This window comes from Erithacus rubecula (assembly GCF_903797595.1).
Source record: "Erithacus rubecula genome assembly, chromosome: 24".
Taxonomy (NCBI): Eukaryota; Metazoa; Chordata; class Aves; order Passeriformes; family Muscicapidae; genus Erithacus; species Erithacus rubecula.
This window is the reverse complement of record NC_136676.1, coordinates 3602864-3627830: the sequence shown is the minus strand read 5'-3', so window position 1 is coordinate 3627830 and position 24967 is coordinate 3602864. Positions and strand designations below refer to the sequence as shown.

General features: G+C 45.1%; 1 protein-coding gene across 6 annotated transcripts in view; it reads left to right on the top strand.

Moving 5' to 3' along the window:
- Positions 1-24279, top strand: part of SLC45A1 (solute carrier family 45 member 1) — a 367325-nt gene extending 343046 nt beyond the window's left edge. The window contains exons 2-11 of one of the 6 annotated variants that reach the window (XM_079326133.1): positions 12656-12732; positions 13258-13438; positions 14071-14482; positions 15161-15253; positions 15693-15917; positions 16907-17646; positions 18876-19029; positions 20039-20215; positions 20820-21025; positions 21095-24279. In XM_079326133.1, coding sequence (XP_079182259.1) covers positions 14083-14482; positions 15161-15253; positions 15693-15917; positions 16907-17646; positions 18876-19029; positions 20039-20215; positions 20820-21025; positions 21095-21376 — 2277 coding nt within the window. In that variant the 5' untranslated portion in view covers positions 12656-12732; positions 13258-13438; positions 14071-14082 and the 3' untranslated portion in view covers positions 21377-24279. Of the gene's footprint in view, positions 1-11868; positions 12564-12655; positions 12733-12765; positions 13189-13257; positions 14483-15160; positions 15254-15692; positions 15918-16906; positions 17647-18875; positions 19030-20038; positions 20216-20819; positions 21026-21094 lie in introns of those variants that run through there. The other 5 variants (XM_079326129.1, XM_079326131.1, XM_079326134.1 and 2 more) reach the window with 5 other exon arrangements.
- Positions 24280-24967: the final 688 nt, after the last annotated feature.

The window sequence follows — 24967 nt, the reverse complement described above, 5'->3', positions numbered from 1 at the left end:
AAAGGCTCATTGTGGAATGACTTCATGTGAGCTCTCATGGGAATGGAAAGGAGCACTACCAGGGGGAAGTTCACAAATGGAGGTTGAAGGAGCTGTTTAAAATTATAATATGGGTAGGGATTTAATGATGATGTTCATGAGAAGACCTTAAGTAGGGATCATGTAGCAGAGGATGTTTTTCCCTTTAGTACTCACTGATTTCAATTGTAAACTCTTCTCTCTTTCATTACTTTGTTAGATGTAGACTTTTTTTTTTCTTCCAGAGAGCACAGATCAGAATTGTCTCTTTTACTGGGTTTTACTTTGCTGCTTTTCCAGGCCATTGTCATTCAATGTTTCCAGAAATAGCTAGGAAAGATGTTGCAAGGTCACAGAGTTCCTCTATGTTATCTCCTTGGCCCAAGGCAGGATCTAATAACATTAACATGCTCTCAAGCATCCTGGCAGACAATCTTAAAAGTCTCCAGTGATACAGACTCTCCTATATCCCTAAGCAATTTTAAATTATTTTTAATCGAAATTTTTGCCCACTAACATATAAATGAGAAATAATATAAATAAATACTCTAACATGATTTCATAGATTGTGCAGGAGTGCTCAGGTTTTGACATGAACAGCAGAGACACAGGTTAATGAACTTGACTGCTGTATTTATGAGAGAAGGAATGATTAAATTACGTGCAGTTTGCTGCAATGATGTTTACAGGCATGTTCATTGGAACCAAAGCCCTCTGAGATATGGTCTGCTGCTGGGCAAGAATTACATCCACAGCCCTCAGTCAGTCCCACTCTGCCCCAGGATGGTCAATAAGAGCCACTTTAGTGGAATCCTTTCCACTGGCTTTTTGGGTAAAGAAAAACAAGAGTATAATGTTCAGTGATGCAGCAGATGTTTCAAAGTCATCCTCAAGGAGGAGATTACCCTGCTGCCTAAATTAGGCATATTATGTAGTTTCAGAAATGCAAAAAGAAATGTCCAAGCTAGGTTTGAATTGGCTAAGAAAGTTTTGGATTTAAACCATGTTGGCAAGGGCTATGATACTGTCTCTATCAGAATTTTATTTATTTTATTTGTCTGGTGCCTATTCTGTCCCCAAAGGAGGAACAAGGAGCAGAGCAGGAGAGAAAATACAACTGGATGATGCACTTGGTTTGCTGTAGAGGAATCATTTACCTTTGCATTGCTTACTTGCCTCCTGTCTGGTTTACCATGACCTGCAAGGGAACATTCCTCTTCCACAGCCAAGGCACTCAGGCAGAGTTAATTGAGCAATTAAATTATCAGGTGATGGAAATAAAAAAATCTCATCCGCATGGGAGGGTTTAGCAATCTGGCTCCTTTCAATTTCTGACTTACTATTATGTAATGTGTGTGCTGCTGCTACTCTGTGCTAAACAAAGCAGCTCTTCTGACTTAAGCTTCAGAGGACATGGCATCCATTCCTTTTGTCACCTGACCACAGAAGAAGGTGGCATTAAAGGTTTTTGAGGAGACACTGTGATTATGATTTGATAGAACCTCCCTTCCCAACTCATCCTTTCTCCTATCAGGAGTTTGTAGCAGTGGCTGAGATAACAAACACAAAATAAACCCTTTCTTTCCACTTGGGTGTGTTGCACCTCTAAGTATCCATGAAGGGATGAGAAAAGTTAGACTGTGTCCATGTGGGTTTCTATAGAATTGCAAATGGAAGCAAATTCCATTTGGAGAAGAGTAATTAAGATAATGATTTTCTTAGTGAAGGTCCATTTGGTGAGACAAGCAGAGGCAACCTGAAGTGCATCTGTTTTCTGAGAATATTGATGTGATGTTTGGCTTTGCCAGCAGTAAAAATACATTAATTTTCATCTCTGTCCTTCAACTGTGAAATCTGATCTCTGGAACTCTCAGTGAAAACATCCACTTGATACCTGCAATTAAAATGAGACAATATTCTAGGAATGTTCACTTACTTTATCTTTGAACAAGAAGTTCTCCCATTTTATTGCCTCCATGTAACCTGGACACTTAAGCAAGTCTCCTGGTGCACTTGGATTTTTAATTAAAAAAAAAAACAGGGGTGAGAGGTTGGAAGCATTTGCCCCTTGTGCATAGGAAGGTTATCAGCCTCTTGGCCAATGTGAAAATGAGAGCCAAGGAAATATGATCTCCTTGAAGGAATTGACTTGAGATTCTCTCTCTCACCATAACACTCCAAAAGGAGATTTTCTTGACTATGCAAGAGATGGTAACTTGACTTGGTGTGGAGTGAATGTGATTTAACTCTTTAAGAAGGAATTGTTTAGATGGATTCTCATCTTTATGGCTGCAAGGGACCAATAATCTCATGGGCTGAGCTCTCATAGAGCACAAGCATCTTCCATCCACATTCTCTTTTCCTGTTTGAGTAAATTTTGATTCCAGAGACCTCTGCATGTCTAAATATGTACCTGCAAAAAAACACTTATTCCTCATGGGAGACAGAAAAAAAAAAAAAAAAAAAAAAAAAAGTAGAGAGTCAAACTAACAGTAAGCCTGTTTTTATTATACCAGGCAGGAGATTAATTATATTATTTGAGGTCTGACCTACAATTTTGTATATAAAGGTAATGTCTCTTGTTGGAGAGATCAATTAATGTATCAGAGTATCAGGCTCAATGCAGAAATATCATCCAAAGTGTCCAGGGCACCTTTGTTGCTGTTTATTTGCTATAGCAGATAGTTAATCTGTTTGCTACCTGTTCTATTTCTCTTGCTCAAGAGCATTAGCAAATGTTTATTTGGCAGAATGTTCTGTTCCTCTCCTATTTTCTTTACCTCCTCTGTCCTAAGAGAATGAAGGCAAATCCCAGAGCAGCTCCAGGTTGGAAACATCATGTTGCAAGTTGGACTCTAGTCTGAGCAATTTTGTTCCTGCTGATGGGGAAAGAGCAGAAAACAATGAGTGCCAAACAGGGAAAGGGCCTTTAACTGAAGGATAAGAAATCAGAAAAGAGGAGATGCTTACAAATCTTTGAGTCACCTGAAAACGCTCAGCAAATTGCATGGCAAGGTGAATAGGTTATTTACACCAGGAAAAGCAAAAGGGGGACTTGTGAGGAGCAGCAGCCCCTGTCCTCTGCTGGAAACAGCACTGCTGCCTGATCTGTGGCTGCCCTCTTGCTGTTTGGGGGGAGGCTGGGCTTGAAGGAATATATCCAAAGCCCCCATTGCTAATCCCAGAGGCATTGCTGTCCAGTAGATCAATTAATTTTCTTCTAGTGCACTGAAAGTGTGGCACATATTACAAATCCCTATCATTCTTTTGTGTACATATGATGCCAAGCAAGTGGCAGCTGCCAGTGCTGGTTAACACTTGGAAATAACAGAAATCCTGGTTGCTGCTGGCAGAAAGGGAGTGGGAAATGATAGGTTGACAAATGACAGGCTAGCAAATGACTTGTCAGAACCAAACATTTTTATGATACATGGTGAGTGCTAGAACGCCACTGTCAGAGGTGGGCATTTAGGAGGGAAACAAAATAATGATAAGATGTTAAACCCTCTCATCTCTTTCACTGTGCTCCAGGAAATGGTAAATTTTACTCATGACCCAACAAATGCTCTCAGATTTAGCTCTCACAGGATCTTTTGCTAAGCCATATGCTCCTGTCCAGTCAGAATGCCCCTGCTTGTTTCTGTGGTTTGGATTCTGGTGTATTTGAGGGTTGCTTTGGTGTTCTAGGCAGGCATAGGCCCTGAAAGAGACTGAAAAGCTTCAAGAGCAGCCTGGGGATGTCCTTTTTCTGTTACTTCATCTCAGTCCTTTTCTCTGCTTTCAGTGGTTGCAGGAGGCAAGAAAAGCTGTTTGGCTTTGGGGCAATCTAAGAATATTATGGGACCTGTCTGTGTCTGTTTACACTGAGTGACTGTCATGCATCCCAACATTTCTGCCTCCATAAAACACCTGATTGTTTGAGATGGAATGCAGACACCTACATGTAGACATCCAGCTGGTCTCTACCTTGTTGTTAGATATTTTCAGGCAGAAAGAGGAGGAGAGCCCCTGCCTCTCCTGTCTGACAGGCACTCTGTATGGGTGGAAGAGGCTAAATTAAAACCAGCAGAAGTGGACTTTCTGGTTTTTCTTGATAACTGGTGTAAAGGAGAGAAGGGAGCAGTCTTGTGCACTGCAATTAACATCAGGTGCTATTGCAACTCCTCCTGTAATGCGATATAGATACAATCTCAGCAGAAAATTGAATGCTGCACTGAGTCAGAAACAGAGCAATGCTGGGTTTTGAAGAAAGTAATTAGCCCCAGGGCCCCAGTGGTTTCTCATTTCCCCTGTGGCACACACAGGGAAGTGGGGCAGTACTTCCCGTAGGCTTCCAAAGTCAATTTAGACAAGGTACAGAGCCAATTTATAAATCAGTTTTAATGAATATTTAGCAAGAGGCAGGCACACCTTCAGTCTTCCTGCAGTGTCCACCAGTGCCATTCTGCTTTTTTCTGTGAGCTCTGAGTGCCCCATCTCTGCCAGCCAGCCCAAGCCCCTGCCAGAGAGCACAGCCCAGTGCACCAGTGGTGTGTGACCTTCACAAAAGCAATGATTGGAGGTTTTGCAGAACTCACTGATCACTAATTCTGCTTTTCTGTCCAGCAGAAGATTGGAAGTGTACAGAAAAAAGACTCTTGGTAGCCAAAAAAATTTTAATCTTATTAAAGACAGGATGTATTGGGCTGAAAGCTGCAGCTTACAATTAATACAAGAAGCAAAGAATTGAGCAGTTCAGGTAACACAGCAGGGATGAGAACAGTCTTTATTTATGCTCTGTCTTTAATCAGAATTAAGTTTAGATCTCAAATATATACAGCCTGTGCCTGCTCTGGGTGAGTGCAATTTCCACCATCCAGGATCCTTGCTCCTGCTTTCCTGACATAGCATTTGTCACCTTTCAGTGGATTGTCACATACAGAATAAAATGTGCAGGGTCTCTGCTGATAATCACATCCTTGTCTCTTGTGAAATGAATAGTCAATTTGAGGCACTGCAGTGAAATGAAATGCTGTATTTCAGTGGGTTTGCCACACTGGTGTGTGTGTTCCTGCACCTCTTTCCCTGAAGCTGCACCCAGGAACACCCAGTGCTTCAGATGATTTGTATCTTACATGCCAGCAATTAACATTTCTGTTCAACATTTGTCTAGAAGTTCATGGCCAGTGTAGCTTAGTCTGTGTGTTGCCTTAGAGGAGAGTTTTTTTCCAGTCTTCTTTTATTTAGTTGATGGAAAGACAAAATATTATAAAGGCCATAATCTGAAATATAATTATTTTCCCGGTTTTGTATCTTAAAATATCTCAGGAGCTGGCTTAGGAAGTAAATGCAAATCTCATCATTTGGACTCTAAACTGTCGTGGCCTTCTGATCCCAAGCACATTCTCAATCTTCTGGATTCTCCAAGTGCCCTCTAGTGACTAATTCTCTGAACAGTGTTGAGGTTTCATTGTCCTTGTGGGACCAGCCATTGAAAGGGCAGGAGCTGGATAAACGTCCTGGTTATTCTGAGGGCAGCACTAGTTTGTTCTGCAGGAGTAAACAGAAGTGTTTGTGGAGCAGTCTGCAGAAAGCTCTGGGCAGTGAATGTGTATGCACTGCTGTTGTGGAAATGTCTGAGCTGAAATATGAGTCAAACCAAGTACAAACTACTGGAAGAAAAAGTGTTTGGCTGTCACTGCCCAACACTTGGATGGTTTAGGTGAAGTGTGGCACTAATGAAATTTTCCTGAGTATTAAAACTGATGTTTATATATTCTATAGTAAATCACTGTGTTATCAATTAATTGAGAAAATAAATTCAACTCAATTTTAATGCAAACAGATCAGTGCTGTTAGCATTGCTTTTCATTCTGCAGTAAAATGCTGGTTCTTATTTCTGGTAGTGCTTTAGGTATGGACTTTTTTGGTAGTGTTTTTCCTTTTTTTAAAGTAAATATTCAGGTGCCATTTTAAATGCTTAGTTGCATCCATTAATATAGCCAGTGTAGGAGTTCAGTTCAGGAACTGATTTATCTGGGTTATTAAAGTCATATGACACCATGCTGAGGGCCAGATATGGAGGTGGTGTGCAGGCTGGCACATAGGAGGTTTCTTTCTGTTCTTACATTTTTTAGCTGCCCACCAACTTCTTTACACCTACTCAGTTGGCAGGTGAGGGATGCTGGGGTGGTGTAATTTACGTGGTAAGCTCATCTTACCATATAAGCATTAAGAACATATAATTGAGATGCACCTCACCTTGTTTGAACTTGCTTCTTTTTTTCTGTCCTACTCTGTATTTGCACTGTGTTCAATAGATCTTATTGGCATGATTAGGCATTTACAGAAATATAAATTTTGTTCTTCAACTGGTAGCATAAATGTTGTGGAAAGCAGAGTTTCATTTGGATTTAACAAAAGCTCTCATCTGCCTGGAATAGATGTACAGGGAGAGTTCAAGGGGAGAAGGCAAGCTGGGATTGGCTCTAGAAATAATCTGGAAAAGTGGCCTATGGAAGGAGCAGGTACAGGGGAAGTTCAGATTGGACATTAGGAGAAGGTTCTTTGTTGAGAGGATGGTGGGACACCAGAACAGTCTCCCCAGGAAAGTCATCACAGCACCAAGCCTGTCAGAGCTCAAGGAATGTCTTGTTATAATGTTTAGGTGGACTTGTGATGAGCAGTAAGTTGGACTAGATCATCACCATGGGTCAGCTCCAACTTGAGAGATTCCATGATTCTAACTCTAGCAATTTTTGTCATTAGCTGAACTAATTTTAAATAAGCCTGTCATGAACTTGCCATTGACTAAATGTCCTGGTCCCTGATTTGCAAACTTACAGGTGGTCTTGGGTTGATCTGTTTTAAATTATTATAGTGCAAAAGACCAATAGCACCAAGGAAATTGATCAATAATGTGACTTTTGGTTAACTGCACTGGGCAGAATGAGAAATTTACTGCATAAAAGAAAGAGTTGCATCAAGATTTCTGAGGGATTAAAGGAAAATTTTGAGTATTGACCTTGCTTGGAAAAAGACTATTTAAAAGAGGTGGGCCTGATGCTTGGTAGCAAATGTACAGGGCTTTACTCTTAGTTTCTTAAATAACCATGCTGCTGTCTAGTTCTCAAGAAAAAAGTCTTAGGGAACAACAGTGACTGCCAAAGTGGAACAGGAAGATGCTACAGACCAGGACACTCTGGTCTCATATCCAGTAATGAAGAAGCTGCTGTAAAAAGTCACATAAGATGAGTGGTTATTTTTCCTCTAAAACCTCCTGAAAACTCACCCAAAATTTAATGGGCAATTTATTTTGTGTCAGACAAATGCCTTGAATCCATGGCATTAAATCCTACACAACTTGAAGAACTTAGGACAGTCGCTGTGTTTGTATACACATAAATATATATTTATCTAAAATACTTTGAAAACACAAGGTGGTGAAAGAGCATAAGCACTGTTTAATATCCCTGGCAATGGGTTTGCCAAACCAGCTGTGGTGCTAAGGCTTAGTACAGCATACCTGACTCAGTCAAATACTCTTGCAGTGAGAGCTAACCACTGGCAACAAATAAATAAGAGATCTCAATTTTTCATAAGTTCTGAGTGTTTTCTTGTTGTGGCTCAGGAATGCTATTCCCCAGTTTTGTAGTCCTGAAGCTGCCACTTCCAGATGGATCACAGGGTGACATCATGGATCCACTGAACTCAACTGAAAGATGTTTTAAATTAAAGACAAAAGGAGAAAAAGAAACACCCAACACCACAGAACTGAAACCCTGCTCTTAAACAGAGAGAGAAACATACTCTCTGTTGGTGTTTTGCACAGAATTTCACTCAACTGGAGCTAATAACTGCTTCAGAGGAAGGGATTATGGGGATGGTAAGGGAGGTTTCCAAGAAACAGAGGGATGGTCTGATCTGAGCAAAGCAAATAATGAGGCCTGCTGGCAAATGGAACAGTGAGCCTGCAAATGAGCAGAGATGAATATCCTGTCAGAAGCTGCTTTGTGGAAGGACTTAACAAAAGTGTTTAGTGAATGCAAACCAACTTGCAGGCTGAGAAGTTAGGAGAGAACAGTGCAGATTCATAGCAGTAGGTATTCACCACCAAACTCTGATATTTTGGATGTTGTTGGGTTAAACTAGTACAAAGTAAATGAGTAACTTTGCATTTCAACAGCAATTTATGTGCAAGCTCACAGAGGAGAGGAGATTTGTGGTTTCTGTTTTGTCTAAAGCCCAAAGGATGCCAATAAATGAATGCACAGCAGGAATTGCTTTTGTTCTCTCCTTTGTTGTTACCCTGGGAAGGACTAGAGTTAATTGTCCCACTGTCCCCAAGTGGACAAACTGTTCTAAATGGGGTAAGAGTTAATCAGTCTAAGTTTTGAGCAGACAATTTTATTTAATTGTCCATGGATAAACATGAGTTTAATGTCTCAAATACATTTACAAGGAAAGCCAATTGTATAAAATGGCCATGACTTCCTGCCAGCATTAATGATATAATCCACTCTCCATGCCCAGCTGGAATAAAAAATCATCCCTGATGACAAGGAATGGGATTCTTAAGCACCGTTTTCATCTTGCCAGTGTTTGCAGAGCTGTAGCACATGGCTGGTGGTTGGACTGGGGCTGGTGGGAGCAGGGGTTCTTGTCCTGTGTTCTCAGTTGTGGCTAAGCCTGTGTCTTTATCAAAGCAGGCATTAACACTGTGGGTGTGTGACAGCCACACTCCCAGCTCATGAGATGTCCCTGACCACCACCAGAAGCTGGGTGAGAAGCAGCTGGTGTTCTACAACTACTTCTGATGGCAATGGCTCCTCCCAGCCCTGCTGTCTCTTGCCCCACCTGTCTGATCATTCTGGCAGCAGACCTGCCTGCTCATGTTCTCTTGCCAGCTGTGCCACCTGACTGGACCTGCTTCTGTTCCTGTCCTTCATCCTTAGGGCAATCTTCTTCTTTTTTTTCTTTTTTGTTTTTGCTTTTCACCATTTCTGCTCAGAGCATGAAGGATCTTTCCAGTGGCTGTGACACTGGGAGCAGTTAAATAAAAAGGATGCTGTTCAACCTGTGGTTTTGAATAAGAATGTGATTGTTTTCTTCCAGAGCAACTGCAATGATTTTAATCAGTTCATTATGAATGTGGCTTCCAAAACCAGTTTTTTCTCTCAATAGGCAGCAAGTGAAGTAGTGAACATTGTGGATGTTGTGGATGAGACCTGGGTGCAGACATAGCAGCCTGTTGTGGCCACAGCCATGTGGATCAGCACTGAGAAGTGACCTGTGGCAAGGCTGGGTTGGTGGAGACCCAGAAGCTTCATATCTGGGGAGGCAAAAGGAGAGGCTGAGCACAGACAGGTGAGGGATACCCCAGTAGCAACACAGCTCCAAATCTGCCAGGAGGACTGAGGATAGAATGTATGAAAATGGGGAACCTGCAGCATCCTCAACAGGAGCCTGCAATGGTGTCTGGCATGTCACACATGCTGTTTGGGGCAAACAGGTGTATTTTTGAAATTATTCCATTACTCAATAGGACATCTGTGGCACTGGATTGACTCTTTCATCTCTGTTTAGTTTATCTTGCATGAGCATTTTGACAGGGGAGAAGGTGCACTGCATCAAATTGCTGACAACAGTGCAACACTGCCAGTGCATGGCAAGTTTCTCACTCAGTTTCACCTGATGTGGAACAATCAGGCACATTCCTTAGGGTCAGCTTAGGAACAAGGTGCTCACAGAGAGCCCTGTGGTAGAAAGCAGCAAGGGAAGAGTTTTGCTGGGACTGCAGACATGCTGTTAGAGTTGTGGTTTTTGTGGAAGAACATTTGAGGATAGTGAGGAACCCAGTTCCCCTTTCCATTTGGACAAGCACAAAACCCTTTCTGCCCTGTGAAAATCATGCTGTGAGTCAATAACCCTAAGTGTTGTACACAGGTCCCTTACACTGCTGTTTAATTACATAAACACTGATGAAGAATACTTGACCAATATAATGTAAAAAAGTTGAACAACACAGACCAGTTGGCAGGGAATCTGTGGCAGTAAGAATGTGCAGTGATCTCTTGTGCCTATCCTTGTGTGCTGCAGGATTATCCCAATTTCTCACAATTTCTTGTCAGGCTTTATGTGAGCTTGTCCCCTAGCTGAACCCTACTTGCCTCAGACAGTGCTCTTTGGCATCTTTTCCAAATGTGATTGCACCCTCTATTGCATGAACTAGAGCTGGTTTTCAGCAGACAAATGGCACAATTCCTTTTATTCCTACTGTGACCAGTGATTTATGTGCCATCTTCCTGCTACAACAAATTCTACAAGACCTAAATACTAATATATGTTAGGGATCCTTGCAGTGTTATGGTAACCTCTGAGGATAAAATAAAGAATGCTTAATGATTAAGGCTCTGAATTTTAACTTTTAAAATAAAAAGTATAGCAGTGTATTGTGCACACCTAATTATGTCTTTGTTTGCAAACCACGAGGAAATTTGAAACACAAGCCCAAAATATAGAATCTATAAAATACTATTAAATAAAATTGCCTAATTTCTTTAGCCTAGTAAGGGGAAGACTTAAAATAGAGAAGTGCAGCATGTTCTATGGCATCTGCTCTACAGGCCTATCAAAAACCATCTCTAAAAATCTCCCCATCACGATCCGCCTCTCCAGTGCCAATTCGGGAACCAGGGCCCGGCAGCCGCATCTGCCCGGGCGGGAGCGGCTGCAGCGACACCGGGAACGGCCGGGAACGGGGGGGAACCGCTCGGCCCGGCTGCTCTGTCCGGGGCTCTACCGGAGCTCTCCGGTGCGGGGGCGATGCGGGCCCGGGGGCGATGCGGGCTCGGGGGCGATGCGGGTCCGGGGGGTGATGCGGGCTCGGAGGGTGATGCGGGCTCGGAGGGTGATGCGGGCTCGGAGGGTGATGCGGGCTCGGAGGCTGATGCGGGCTCGGGGGGGATGCGGGTCCGGGGGGTGATGCGGGCTCGGAGGGTGATGCGGGCCCGGGGGGTGATGCGGGCCCGGGGGCGATGCGGGCCCGGGGGGTGATGCGGGCTCGGAGGGTGATGCGGGCTCGGGGGTGATGCGGGCCCGGGGCCCTCCCGCGGCCCGGGCGGGGGCGGCGCTGCCGCTGCCGCTGCCGCTGCCGCTGCCGCTGCCGCTGCCGCTGCCGCTGCCGCTGCCGCTGCCGGCGGGCACGGCGGGGCGGGGCCGGTGGCGTCACGGCGCGGCGCAGTGCGGGCTGGGCCAGGCCGGGCAGGTGAGGCGGCGGGGCGGCAGCGCGGGGGTGGCTGCGATCGTGAGGGGCCGTGCGGGGCCGTGAGGAGCCCGGAGCCGTGAGGGGCCGTGAGGGGCCGTGAGGGGCCGTGAGGGGCCGTGCGGGGCCGTGAGGAGCCCGGAGCCGTGAGGGGCCGTGAGGGGCCGTGAGGGGCCGTGAGGAGCTCGGGGCCGTGCGGGGCCCGGAGCCGTGAGGGGCCGTGAGGGGCCGTGAGGGGCCGTGAGGAGCTCGGGGCCGTGCGGGGCCCGGAGCCGTGAGGGGCCCGGAGCCGTGAGGGGCCGTGAGGGGCCGTGAGGGGCCCGGAGCCGTGAGGAACCGTGAGGGGCCCGGAGCCGTGAAGGAGCCGTGAGGGGCCGTGAGGGGCCGTGAGGAGCTCGGGGCCGTGAGGGGCCCGGAGCCGTGAGGGGCCGTGAGGGCCCATGAGGGGCCCGGAGCCGTGAGGGGCCCGGGGCCGTGAGGGGCCGTGAGGGGCCCGGAGCCGTGAGGGGCCGTCAGGAGCCGTGAGGGGCCGTGAGGGGCCCGGAGCCGTGAGGGGCCCGGAGCCGTGAGGGGTGGCGGCCCCGCCCCGGGGCGGCGGCGCGGCTCCTGCCCGGCCGGCACAAAGGATGGGCAGGCGGCGGCCGGGTCAGCACCAGGGTCAGGGCCGGCATTCCCCCGCGGAGCCGGTGACTGTGGGGTTTTTATAACCCTCGGCAGCCGACGCAGAAAAATGGGAAGCGGGTTCTGCCGACAAATTAAAGACTTAATTTCGGCGGAGCGGTGAGGGCTCGGCCCTGCCTGCCGAGCGCATTGCCTGTGCGCACACGTTTGTGCGGGTACCAGCGCAGAGCCGGCATCTCCTTCCAGACTGTGATGTGCAGTTGGTACAACAGAGCTCGAGTGCCAAAAATCCCAAATAACTATTGACACTGAGGGCTGGCAGCCACACTACGGGAGAGGTTCCTGCCTCGCCGCTGTTGTGATCACCACGTAGATTTACCTGAGATGTCTAAGTTGAGGAAAATGGGGGATTAAGGATATAGTTCAGTTTTACATTGATTTTCTGCTGGACCAGTGACATGCTGTCAGTAATAGCCTTTCATTTCAAGTAATTGCAGGTCACCGTGTGTATTTTGGAGCCATGCATAGGGGTTCTTATGTCACTAAAACATTGTCACTTATGACTTAGAATGCAATCGCTTTGCAATACACAGTAAAGAGCAGGAAGATAAAGGAGGATCTAGTATGAAATGAAACTAATAGATGAAGATAAGGAGATAACACCCTGTGTGCAAATGGCAAGGTACAATAGTAGTGAAGGGGCTGCTAGCTCCTCTTCATTGTCATGGCTCCGTGAAAGGAATCTGATTGGGTTTTCATTATGTCTTCTTTCAGATATCTCCTCATTTTTAACAAATTCTCATTGTGAGGAAATTACTTTGTCCTGGAAGCTGATAAAGATACTCTGTGAAGTAAGTACTCTGTTTGTGAGAAACATGGGTCATAAGAAGTTTTCAGTAAGTGCAGAAACAGTGTCAAGGCACAGAGCTGAGGATTGGTCTGTGCAGGCATCACTCACCATGTTTAACAATGCTTGGGTTAGTGTGAAGGTGAACACGGGCTTATGGAGTTCTGCTTTTGGTAATAGTTGGGAATATGCAATAAATTGTGGCTTTGTGTAGACTAAGGAAGACTAGTGTATGAAATGTGCCAGATGGAGAAGCAGTAAACATGAGATTTAGGGAAGTGGTGTACAGCCAAAGAAGAGCTGGGAGTTTTTTCCCAGGGGAACTGTAATCAAAAGAGTAAGAGACTTGTTTTACTCACTAGTGTGCAGTTGTGAGGGTTTTCTGAAGGGATGGGGTGGTGTGGAGCCATTCTTGTGCAGCAGCAGCTTTGGTCTGTGGGCAAGGAGCATAAAGGTCAGTGTTCACTCATAAGCTGTTTCCATTTCTGGCAGAAAGAATCAAGAAATCACATGTGCTTCGTTTATGCAGCAGATCTGTTGGCATCTAGCTGATGTGCTATTTTGGAAACCATTTGGCTGTTTTACCCACCACACTGTGCACTGTGCTTTGGCTACAGGAGTGATTCTGATGAGATCCAAGGAGCCTATTCAGCACTTGGGTACCATTAAGCACTGAAAGAGGAGTAGCAGTTCTGAGGGTGAATTGTGGGGTATGTATCTTCTCATGATTCAGTTCCTAAGGATCAGACCCTGTCCTTGCAGTGGAGACATCTCTGCTGATTTGAGGAATGGAAATAGGAATAAAGCAAAGCTTGGTGATTGAGGAAAAGGTGTTGCATTAAGCCTTGGCCTCAGCACAGGTAGCAGGAGTGGCATGATCAGTTTCTGCCAAAGTGATTTCCTGTTGCAGCAGGGGTCTGGAATCTGCTGCCAGGCCACAGCTTTGCATTATTGTAAACATAGACTGAGATTGTGATTTATTTTTTTTAGCCTGAGTTTAACTCACGTGAATTCTACATAAATTTAAACCCTTTGCTGACCCATTGGGAACTTCTGGGAAGTGTAGCATCTGTGACTGTTAATTGTTTCAAATATTTCAATCTTAATATCCTGTGATGGTAAGCAAATACCTAGGTAACCTAGAAAGTATCTCTGGTCTGTCATTGGTGCCCATAAAACACAAATGCCTTCCATCAAGAGATGGAAAGAAGAGGTTGTAACAAAAAGCCACACTTTGAATATGGGAAATGTTGAGAAATGACCTGAACTTCAGTAAAAAAAAAAAAATTAAGCCAAGTTTTTCTTACCTCAACCATTTTGTTCTGAGCTATTTGTCTTGCAGACCCTGCCTGTGATGATTCCACCATCTGCAGCAAGCCCTGTCAGTGATGCTGCACTCTTGTCAGCTGTGGCTCCCCAGGAGCTCTGGAGATCAGCAGCTCCAGCCTGTCCTGGGCTGCCCACGCGGCACATCAGCCACCGCGCCAACAACTTCAAGAGACACCCAAAGAGGAGGAAACACATCCGGCCCTCACCACCACCCCCTCCAAACACCCCCTGCCCCACTGACCTGGTTGGCTTTGGGGATCTCCAGCCCCAGAGGTCCTTCTTGGAACTCCTTTTCAATGGGTGCATTCTCTTTGGGCTTGAATTCAGCTATGCCATGGAAACAGCCTATGTGACGCCTGTGCTGCTCCAGATGGGGCTTCCAGACCAACTCTATGGAATGGTGTGGTTCATCAGCCCTATATTAGGTAATTTTCTTGATGCTGTTTCTTCCCTCTTATTTTTCCCACTATAGTTTTGTTTGCTTGTTTGTTTGTTTGGTATTTTTTTTTGCAGTACCTCGGCTGTTCATGAATATATTCTCTTGAGGTTAAGAAGTACTAACCATAATTTTAGACAAACAAATAGGAGGATAATTCTTGCTGTGCCCCTCCTGAAATAAGACCAATGTGCTCAAAAGATCTGTTCTTTTAATAGCTTCTCAACCTCTTAAAATTTGTGTGAGGGTAAGCTTTGGTTGCTCTATTCCTGTATTTAAAAACAAGCATAAGAAGATTGGTGTATTCATTTATATCCCCATGAAAAAAAGCATACAGAGACAATTTTCAAAGGTGTGTGAAAAAAGTAGAGTGGGATTGCCTTCTCCTGTGTAACTTTCTGAAACGAATGAGGTGTCAAACTCTGTGTTACTGATGCAAAGTGAAGTGCCCTGCAGTGAGCAGCAGCACACACAGTTACTCAGTCCCTGTCCTGGGCAATGCCAGGCAGTGTGTGGTGTGTGCCCCTGGGTGACCAGTGTTTACTGGGGGTGTCACTGCTCTATGCTGCTCCTGCCTTAACTGTCTTTTAAGTCATGCCTGTTTTAACTCCTCTGTGAATCAGGCTTGTAGAAAAATCCTGTTCATTGGTGGTTCCTTTTTTTCTAGGGTTTTTGCTACAGCCTTTGCTGGGAGCCTGGAGTGACAGATGCACATCAAGATTTGGGAGGAGAAGACCTTTCATTCTAGTTTTAGCAGTAGGTGTGTCTTTTTGAAATGATGGGCATAACATGTAAAAAACGTTGTGCATCTCTCTTCTTGGGGCATTAAGCTGAACAAAGTGCTCCTGAGGTGTTGGGTGTTATGGATCTGAAGAAGATGGTGAGGGACACTGAGCTGATGCTTTTGGCAGCTGGAGATCCACACATAAAAGCTTCTCAGAGTCTGAAAGGATGTCTTGAGGGTCAAGAATATGGATGCTTTTGTCCAAAGTAAACTCTGGATATTTGTTGAGCTTGAATAGTGGAAAAGGATTATGGTGTATCCTATAAACCACACTCACTTCCCAGGCTGCATTGGCATGAACAAGAGCAATAGTGCTTGCTGCAAGGCTGTGCAGGTAGAATAATGCTGTTGGAGTCTGGAGCTCTGCAGGCTTGCTTACAAATAGTCACTGATTTTGTTTTGGTTTTGTTCCCAGGAGCATTGCTTGGGCTCTCACTTATGCTGAATGGCAAAGATATAGGGAGTGCCTTGTCTGACACTGAGAATAACCACAAATGGGGGATCATCCTTACAATCTGTGGTGTTGTCCTCATGGACTTCAGTGCAGATTCAGCAGACAATCCCAGTCATGCCTACATGATGGATGTGTGCAGCCCAGTGGATCAAGACAGGGGCCTCAACATCCATGCTTTGTTAGCAGGTATGTTTCCTTGGTGCTTCCTGGGAGATGTAATAAACAAGCCCTGCTGTGAGAAAGCAGGGTGTAAATACTGGTGTTTTCCTGGATAAGCATAATGACAAAATACTGAGAAGTATCACTAATTAACCATTAAAAAAAAAATCTACTCATTGCAAAAGGTTTTTATAACTGCCTCAACTCAAACAAGATACAGTCTTGGGTTGTTCATCTGAAGGTGCCTCACATATTTTGTAAGACCTATGGAAACAAAATTATCCCTTGAGGGAGGAGGTTTGGCTTCCTGCAGGTGTGTAATATGTGTCTTGTAGTTGCTCTGTTGGAGGTGAAGGTGAATATTGATCCCTCACTGCTGTCATCTTCAGTTGCTGTGCTGCCCTGTTCTAGGAGACTATTCCACACTCTTGAATGTGTTTGTGAATAAGAAAGGAGAGTGTTGTAAGACTTTCACCATGTGAATGGAGAGAGAGGTGCTCTCAAAACTTCCCTGTTCATTGGTAGTAACACAGTGGCAGTTTTGTGCCCTGTCAACACAATGCTGAGAAATGAGCTTGCTACACTTCTGAGGTGATTGGATCTGTCTTAGTTAGATCTACATTCCTCATATGAGGAAAATGGATTTTCACTTTCAGGAAAACAGTCTTAGCTGAATGATTGCAGAGCCTTGTCTCAAGGCTGGTGGACACTTCTGTTTACGGACTGAAATAGCTAAAGGTAAGGTGTTTTGTTCTTGGCAAAGAAAAATTGTAATTTTTAATCATTTGTATCATGACTTTCACAGCACTTTCTCCCTCTTTCTGTACCGTGTCAGTACATCCAGACTATCCTTCTGGCACAGCTGTGTTTATTAGTGCATTTGAGGTGAAAAGGGATCAAATGCTAAAACAGAAATGTCAGATTCTCCTCATGAATCATTAGGCAAGTGATGCTGTGCTGCTACTGACTTGTGGGACTGGATAGGGAAGATAATCTTAGCTCTGTTTTTCCACCAGGTCTTGGAGGTGGCTTTGGTTATGTTGTTGGAGGAATACACTGGGATAAAACCAGTTTTGGAAAAGCTGTAGGAGGGCAACTTCGTGTCATCTATGTCTTCACCTCAGTTGTACTGACTATTGCTACTGTGCTGACTCTAGTTAGCATTCCAGAGAGACCCTTAAAGTCCTCTAACAGGAAGAAAAAGGTGATGAAAAGTCCAAGTCTTCCTCTCCCTCCTTCTCCACCTTTCTTCTTTGAGGACAGTGTAAATGAAAACTCTGCTTCTCATAACTCAGCTCAGTTACATGCAAGTTTTACGAGTCCTGTTTCCCCCATGAGCCCACTCACGCCAAAATACGGGAGTTTTATCAGCAGAGACAATTCTTTGACGGGAATTAATGAGTTTGCATCATCCTTTGGGACTTCAAATATTGACAGTGTGCTTATAGACTGTTTTACAGGAGGGCATAATAGTTACATGACACTTCCAGCTAGTTTGTCCAGGCAGCCTGTCAGTGTCAGCTTTCCTCGGGTGCCTGATGGCTGTTACCATGGAGCAAATGGAATTCTGGAGCAAGGGGAGAGCAGCTTAACATCAGGGGCTGACAGTGATGTGCTGAGAGTTGGCTCACTGGATGCAATAAAGCCACGGTCATCAGGCATCTTGAAAAGACCTCAGACCTTGGCCATTCCAGATGCTGTAACAGGACACTGCCCTGAGAATAACAGAAGAAGAAATGTAACCTTCAGCCAACAGGTAAGAGCAGGAAATCAATGATATGACTGTGTGAACATGAGTGTTATTAATCTCTTCATATAGCTTTAAATATGTGGTGCACAAATTATTCATTAAAGGCTCTTGTGACAGCTTCCTCATAAAAGTCATTATGGGAACAGCACACCTGCTATGACTGTCACTAAAGTAGTGGGTAGAGTGTGAGTTATGTCTGACAGCCTGTCAGCTGCTTTTGTTAAGATGGCAGAAATGGGAATATCCCACTCTTAACCGGGCCAGTTGTGAGAGTTAGGTCAGTATTTTTAGTCCTGCTTCACTACCAAGGGAGCTACCACATGAGAACAGAAAAGGTCACATTTTTATTGAGCCTGTATCTTCCCTTTCCACAGAAAGACCTGCAAAATAGGGCCAGGGATAGGATTCTCCCATGAGCTTCTCCTTATGGCAGTCATTACATCTGGCTCCATCAGGGAGGGAAGCTTTCCCTTACTGAGGGATAAGACTCTGACCTCACCTCCCACTGTTGGTGATAACTTGGAATGTCTGAGACCTCTGCATGCTGGCCCATTTTTTTATGATCTGGGATGAGGTAAACAGTCCTCTGTTATTTTATTTTATTTTTTTGTTTGGTTTGGGGATTTTTTATTTTATTTTAAATTTTCGGGGGTGGTGTTTTCTGGTTTGGTTTGGTTTGGTTTGGTTTGGTTTTTTTGTTTGTTTGGTTTGGTTTGGTTTGGTTTTTTTTGTTTGTTTGGTTTGTTTGTTACTGCTGTACTTTGACCCAGTTTGTGAGAGCAGAGTTTGTTAAGGTCAAGATTTTACAAACTGGGCACACTGAGGTTGAGCATCGAGATTAGCAAGCAGTGATAATGTGTTTGAATTAAACTCATCCTCTTCTTCCTCAGTGTCTCTAAAACATCAGGATCCACATTCACCTGAAAATGGGTACAGCTCCTGTAAATGCAGTGGAACTTATGCATTCCTGCTGTGTCTGTGCATCTGAATGTGGTTACCAAGTACCCTAATGAAGGGAAGAGAACTGGTTCAATTATACTGAAAGCTACAGTGCAGTGCTGCCCTTTGTCACTCGCTCCAGTCTAATACACTTCTTAATCTAAAATCAACATACTCCAGCAGCAGAGTTTAACTCTCAGATGATCAGATAGGTGTGCAATATTGCATACATCTGCTTAAAGGATGTTTGTGCTTCCCTTACTGTGCTTGTTGACCTGGCAGTTGTTATGGTGCAGGTTGCAAATATCCTGCTGAATGGTGTGAAGTACGAGAGCGAGCTGAATGAGCCGGGCGAGCCCTCGGAGCAGCCCCTGTCTGTGAAGCTGCTTTGCTCCACCATCTGCCACATGCCCAAGGCTCTCCGGAACCTCTGCATCAACCACTTCCTAGGTACTCCCAAAGTGACCTCTTGCCTTCACCAGGAAGGACTCTACCTCTGGTGAACCTTTTCCAGTGTTTTATCTATTGCTGCAATGGCTGCTACTTGACAGCTTCATTTCTGCCATATGGATACCAATGAGGTGCCTTCTTAGAACACTTAGAAAGGGAAAAAAACCCAAAACACACCAGCAAAGCAGTAAAGCTTGTATTCCTGGAAAGGGAACAACAGCCTAAATTAGCACATCTTAAGGGGAATGTTCATACCAAGCAGAAAGATTAATTGCATTTCCATGCTGAGACTGGCATTTACCTTCCTTTTACTTTTACTTTGCACTTAGAACAGGCCAAGAGGTGTGGAAGCTGGCATTGCAGGAGTCCCTGTAACCAGTATAGTGTTACCTTTACTCTTAACCAGTGTGTGACTGGTGTTTAGGAAGGGCTTACAGTCATTCCAGTTTACACAAAATTGGACTGAAGGGACCTGATAATTAATACTCATTGGCTGTGAAAGGAATTAAGGGATATTGGTGCCAATTTGTGAGCAGAGTTTTTAACTGTGTCAGAGGCACTCTGGAGGCTGCAACCATGACAAAAGAAGTACTCCTTCCAGTCCTACGTGGGAGGATAACAGCAACCTGAAATTACTATGGGATGAGCCACTCTGTTAAACTGAGAGCTGTGTCCTGTCAGAACCTGAAGACAGCCCAGACTGCTGTCACCTATTTTTCTGTCTTGTTAAACCAGTATTTTGTGGCCTTTAGTCAGCCTTGAGGTTTCCACTTAGGAATTCAAATGGTAAATCTTGGTCTTTAAAAGCCTGAATGTCTTTAACAAACATTGCAGCATTATGCATGGGGAGCAGCGGTCTCAGATAAATGTGGCTGAGTGTTATGTAACACTCAGGTTGCACAACCTGTCCTAGGGTGTGATTTGTAATACAGCTGATAACATCCATGTAAGCTTACAAGGGGAAACAGGTATTCTGAAATCCTAATAGGTTACTTCTTGCTTCTTTCAGGGTGGCTTTCATTTGAGGGGATGTTACTCTTCTATACTGACTTCATGGGAGAAGTAGTGTTCCAAGGGAACCCAAAAGCACCTCACAACTCAGATGAGTATCAGAAGTACAACACTGGGGTCACCATGGGCTGCTGGGGAATGTGCATCTATGCATTCAGTGCTGCTTTCTATTCAGGTACTTGGTACTGCTTGGGAAAAGATACATTTCTTAAAAGTGGTGTTTCTGCAACAAGTAGATGAGTGTTTATGTTCCTACCACATGGCACAAGTGCTGTAGCAGAGAGCTCTTTTTCACTCTGTTGCCTCTGTACTTAGCTTGGCCTGCACTGACAGCAGGTGAGGTCAGCAATCCAGTGAAAACATGTCTCTCTTAGGATGTGGTTCCTTTCACAAGTGACACTTTCAATGTACATTGAATACAGAGATACTTGCAGTCACCATAGGCACAGTCCTGGTGCAGCACCACCCAGTGCCTGCGTGTCCCAGGCAGAGCACCAGGTGTCATGTGCCACCCCAGCACTTTGTCATGTATGTCATGTCTCTGCTGCCCACCCCCACCAGTTCCCATTTACCCCTCTGGGACAGGGGCACTGCCAGGCTTCAGCTCAGCCGTGCCCTCTGTGCAGACAGGGCAGCAGTGTTGCATCTTGTAGCCAGATTTGAAGGGGTGCGTGGCTCATGTGCAAGTCACCAGTTCCTCAGAGGTGTAGTGGCTGCCTGACCCGGGGTGGCAGTGGGAGGCTGCAGTTCACCCCGAAAGCTGTCCCGTTTTCTTGCAGCCATGCTGGAGAAGCTGGAGGAGCGCTTTAGCACACGGACACTGTACTTTGTGGCCTATTTGGCCTTTGGGCTGGGCACGGGCCTGGCCACGCTCTCCAGGAATGTCTACGTGCTGCTGTCCCTGTGTGCCACCTACGGCATCCTGTTCGCCACGCTCTGCACGCTGCCCTACTCCCTGCTCTGCGACTACTACCAGAGCCGAGAGGTGAGCGCGGGCCGGGGAGGGCCGGGCGGCCCCGCGGCGCTCGCTCACCCCGTGGCTGTGTCCCCGCAGTTCGTAGGCTCGCAGGCGGAGGGCACGCGGCGCGGGATGGGCGTCGACATCTCCCTGCTGAGCTGCCAGTACTTCCTGGCGCAGATCCTGGTGGCCGTGGCCATGGGGCCGCTGACGGCGGCTGTCGGCAGTGCCAGCAGTGCCATGTACTTCTCCAGCCTGGTGTCCTTCCTCGGCTGCCTCTTCTCCTCCCTCTGCGTCACCTACGAGCTGCTGCCCACCGAGGAGCTGCCGCCCGCTGAGGAGCAGCGCCCGCTCCTGCCCCGTGCGCGGAACCAATAAACGGGAGAAGCTGCCACGGCCTCTGCTGCCTCATTGCGCCACCCTCGGCTCCCTGCTGTGACAGCACGGGCTGTGCGCCCCTGGGACGGCCGCAGTGGGCTGGGCAAACAGAAAGGTCTGTGCTGGCTTTGCTGAGCTTTCCCCTCCTGTGGGAAGGTGAGGGGTGAGTCAGCAGCGCCTGGCACTGCTCGTCCTTCCCCTGAGGTGGCAGAGGCCTGTCTGTGCCCCGGGGCTCTGCGGCTTGAAGTGGTGGGGCCATTCCCTCCAGCTATGGTGCTGTCATCCCTGCTGTGCTGGGAGGTGACTGGCATTGTCCAGCGTGAGGCAGGACACCTGGAAGTGGTGCCTGGCAGGACAAGCTCACTCTGGAGTGGCAGTGACTGCTGGGCTGCACACACTGCTGCAGGGGACTGCCACCGTGGGAATGGTGACAGTTCGGGGGCAGAAGGAGCCACCTCCTGGCCAGAGCAGATCTGGTCAGGAAGACCAGTGGGATTCCTGTGAGGCCTTTGGGAGCTGCACTCCAACCTACAGCCTCTGCCAGTGGAAGGCCTGGCTCTGGAGGGTGCTTTTCCAAATTTTGGGAAGGCTGAGAGCAGCTGTCTTGCTTGGGTGGTGTAAGTGCTCTGTCAAGTGCCATGGGCTGGGTGCACAGGGCTCCCAGCAGCAGCAGTGCTACAGGACAGCAGGGTGGGCTGGAAGTGCTGTGGCCTGGGTCCCACACCCTGTTAGGGAGGTCCTGGCTGTGTCCTTGGTGATGTTCACCATTACATGTGTATTTCCTTCCTCATTAGAGTTTAATTAATACCACAGGAGTTTGTAATGAGTTAGCAGGAGGGTTTATCTATTAATCCAATTTAGCAGTTGTCCATAACCCATTTTTGGGGAGAAAGGTCTTTTCCCATCAATCTCCCTTAGGCAGAAGGTTACTGTCAAGAACTTAACTCATAAGAAAAATCATTTGTATGGAAGGCCTGCATCACATCATTCTTCTTTATACAATTTTACCTTGGGACGTTCTGAAGTCTGGGGATCAGGGACTAAGTGCTTGTCAATTAGAGCTGCATCTCTTCCACATCTCAGTGAAACCAGTGAAAGGCCTTTGGGTTTCATTATCTGAGAGATTCCTTACTTATTCTGATTTTAGAAGGTGGCGTGTGACAATTTTTACAAGTTCTAGTTAAGGCCAGGAGTTCATTTGAAGTCACATTAATAAAACTATTTCTAAAGCCAGTCTGCCTCTGTATTTGGGCAGGCAGGCAAGTTTTCCAAGGCTGGTGGGCATTTTGGAGTTCCCATGTGCTGTGCATGGCATCCCTGTGGAGATTCTATTTGGCCCTAGACCCAGAAGAAGGGTTTTCTCTGGAGAGTCCCTCATTTTAAATGGGTTGTACTTCACTGTTCACATAAGTTTGTGCTGATCTATGATGCCAAGGTGAAATATTAATATGTGTAATCTTTAGTTGTTGTGGTTTACTGTAATCCAGTGCTGAAAGCATAATACATAACTTGTAAGAACCCCTCATTTTTATCATCTGCTCCCAATTATTATATTTTAGAAGCAAGTTTTATATTACTCAGTATCAACTTAAACAGAGGAATACTGCTGAAATGATGAAGTCAAGCACTCAGAGATGAAGGACTGTCAGACTGATGAGTACATTCATCTTTCATTTCCTTGGGCTTACATGGTGGTGTATCTGCAGGAATGTCTGTGCCATTTCCTTGAATTATGGGACAGCTGTCTCCAAGAATGTTCAGGACAAAGCTGGGACAAAATAGCAGGAGAAACTACATTTGGCACCTCTAATTTCTGACAATCTAAAGACTTGACTTTGGAGAATTATTCTCTTCTTGTTAGTCTGATTTGTAATCTTAATTTTTCTTTATCTTCTCAAACTTTTAAACTCAAATATGATTTTATTTTTTGTTTGGTCCCACTAGCTAATGTGGTATTAGTTCTCAACTTTTTTTCTCCACTTAAGTTTTGTAGCCAGCATTATTGCACTAAATGGATTGTGAGCACTTTACTTTTCCAGGTAGCTGGAGTTGCAGATCATTTTGTTGCAAGTGAAAATCTTCCAAAAATTAATAAAAATCAATGTATTTGATGATTATGTTTGTCTCCATTTCCATCTGTAAATACAAACCACATTTATGCAATTATAAAACTATTGCTATGCCTGTATGCCTTGCCCAACAGACTCTATATTACATTTTTCTATTTTTATGGGATATGAACTTTATTTTGCATATGTATTTATGTAGTGGTACATACACAGTACTTTTAAGTCAACATTAGTGTGTGTTGATTTGGGGCTTTGAGCAATACTAGTGGTGTCTGGAAAAAAATCCAGAGCCTTTCACCATCATGCAGAGTTGGAAATGGCACCAAATCCTTAGAAATAACTTTTAAAAGAGGCATTGCTTACTTGCTTATTCTCTTCCTTTTGTCAAACATTTTGTATTTTACAGAAATTACTGTAAATGGTCACTGGTGAACTGTGAACTGCAACGTGATGTTTCCCTTCTGGAATCCAAAGGCTTCAAATATTCTGTCTAAATTTGCAAGTTACTGGTTAAAAAGAAAAAAGATGCATGAGTTTAGGCAGGAAAATGATTTTATGCTGTGCTGTTTTGCAGTGATGCCTAAAGGTTAATTTTGATTAAGTCCATATCATTAAAGGTTACTTCATGGCAATTATTTGTGGATATTTGTAAATGTATTGATTACACCTGTACAGAAGCAGGGAAAATGGGGAGAGGGATGGAGAAAATATTTCAGTTTTCATGTTTGTAATTAAACTACCTGTACCATTTCAGCACATCTGCAGCTCACTCAGCCTCTGCTGTGTCACTCAGAAAGACAACTTCATGATTTCAGAACTTCTGCTGTTCTTTGGTTGGAAAAATAAGTCTTTTCAAGAATCAAATAGAATAAAATTTATATATATAAATATAGTATGTATCTATGTATATATAAACTATATTTAAAAGAGTTCTCTAGTCAATTTATTTTCTACAAATGAGTAGTTAAACATCTTGCACTCTATAGGAGATACACTTTATTAAAAAAAAGGTTTTGTGTAAAAGGAAACTTTCTTAATGTATGTTCTCCCTCAGACTGGAAGAGAGCCTCAGGAGGGAGGAGAAACTTTTTGATACCATTATTATATCAACACCCAATGGATTGCTTAAATCCAATACACATATTGAGAATTCCTTGAGTGCCAGGGGCTGATCTCCAGCTTCTGTTCATCTAAGCAGACATTTCCAAACCTGTGGTTTTCATTTTGTAATTGTTAATTTAGCCCAGCTTTTTTGCAGGGGAGGTTTTTGTGGATGTTCTCTGGGAAATGGCTGTTCCTGTGCCCCAGGCTGCTGTTCCTGTAGTGGGGTCAGTTGACAAATTTCAAGCTCCAACGTGTGAAACAGCAGCAAAAGCTGCAGGGCAGCAGCACTGGGACTGGCTGGAGGTGTTTTACTAGAATCCTTAATTGGTGTTGCAGTCCTTGCTGTGTTTGAAGGTTTGGGGACACACTGTTCTATGCTGTACAAGAAGTTTTTAATGTTTAAAGCTTTCAACACTTG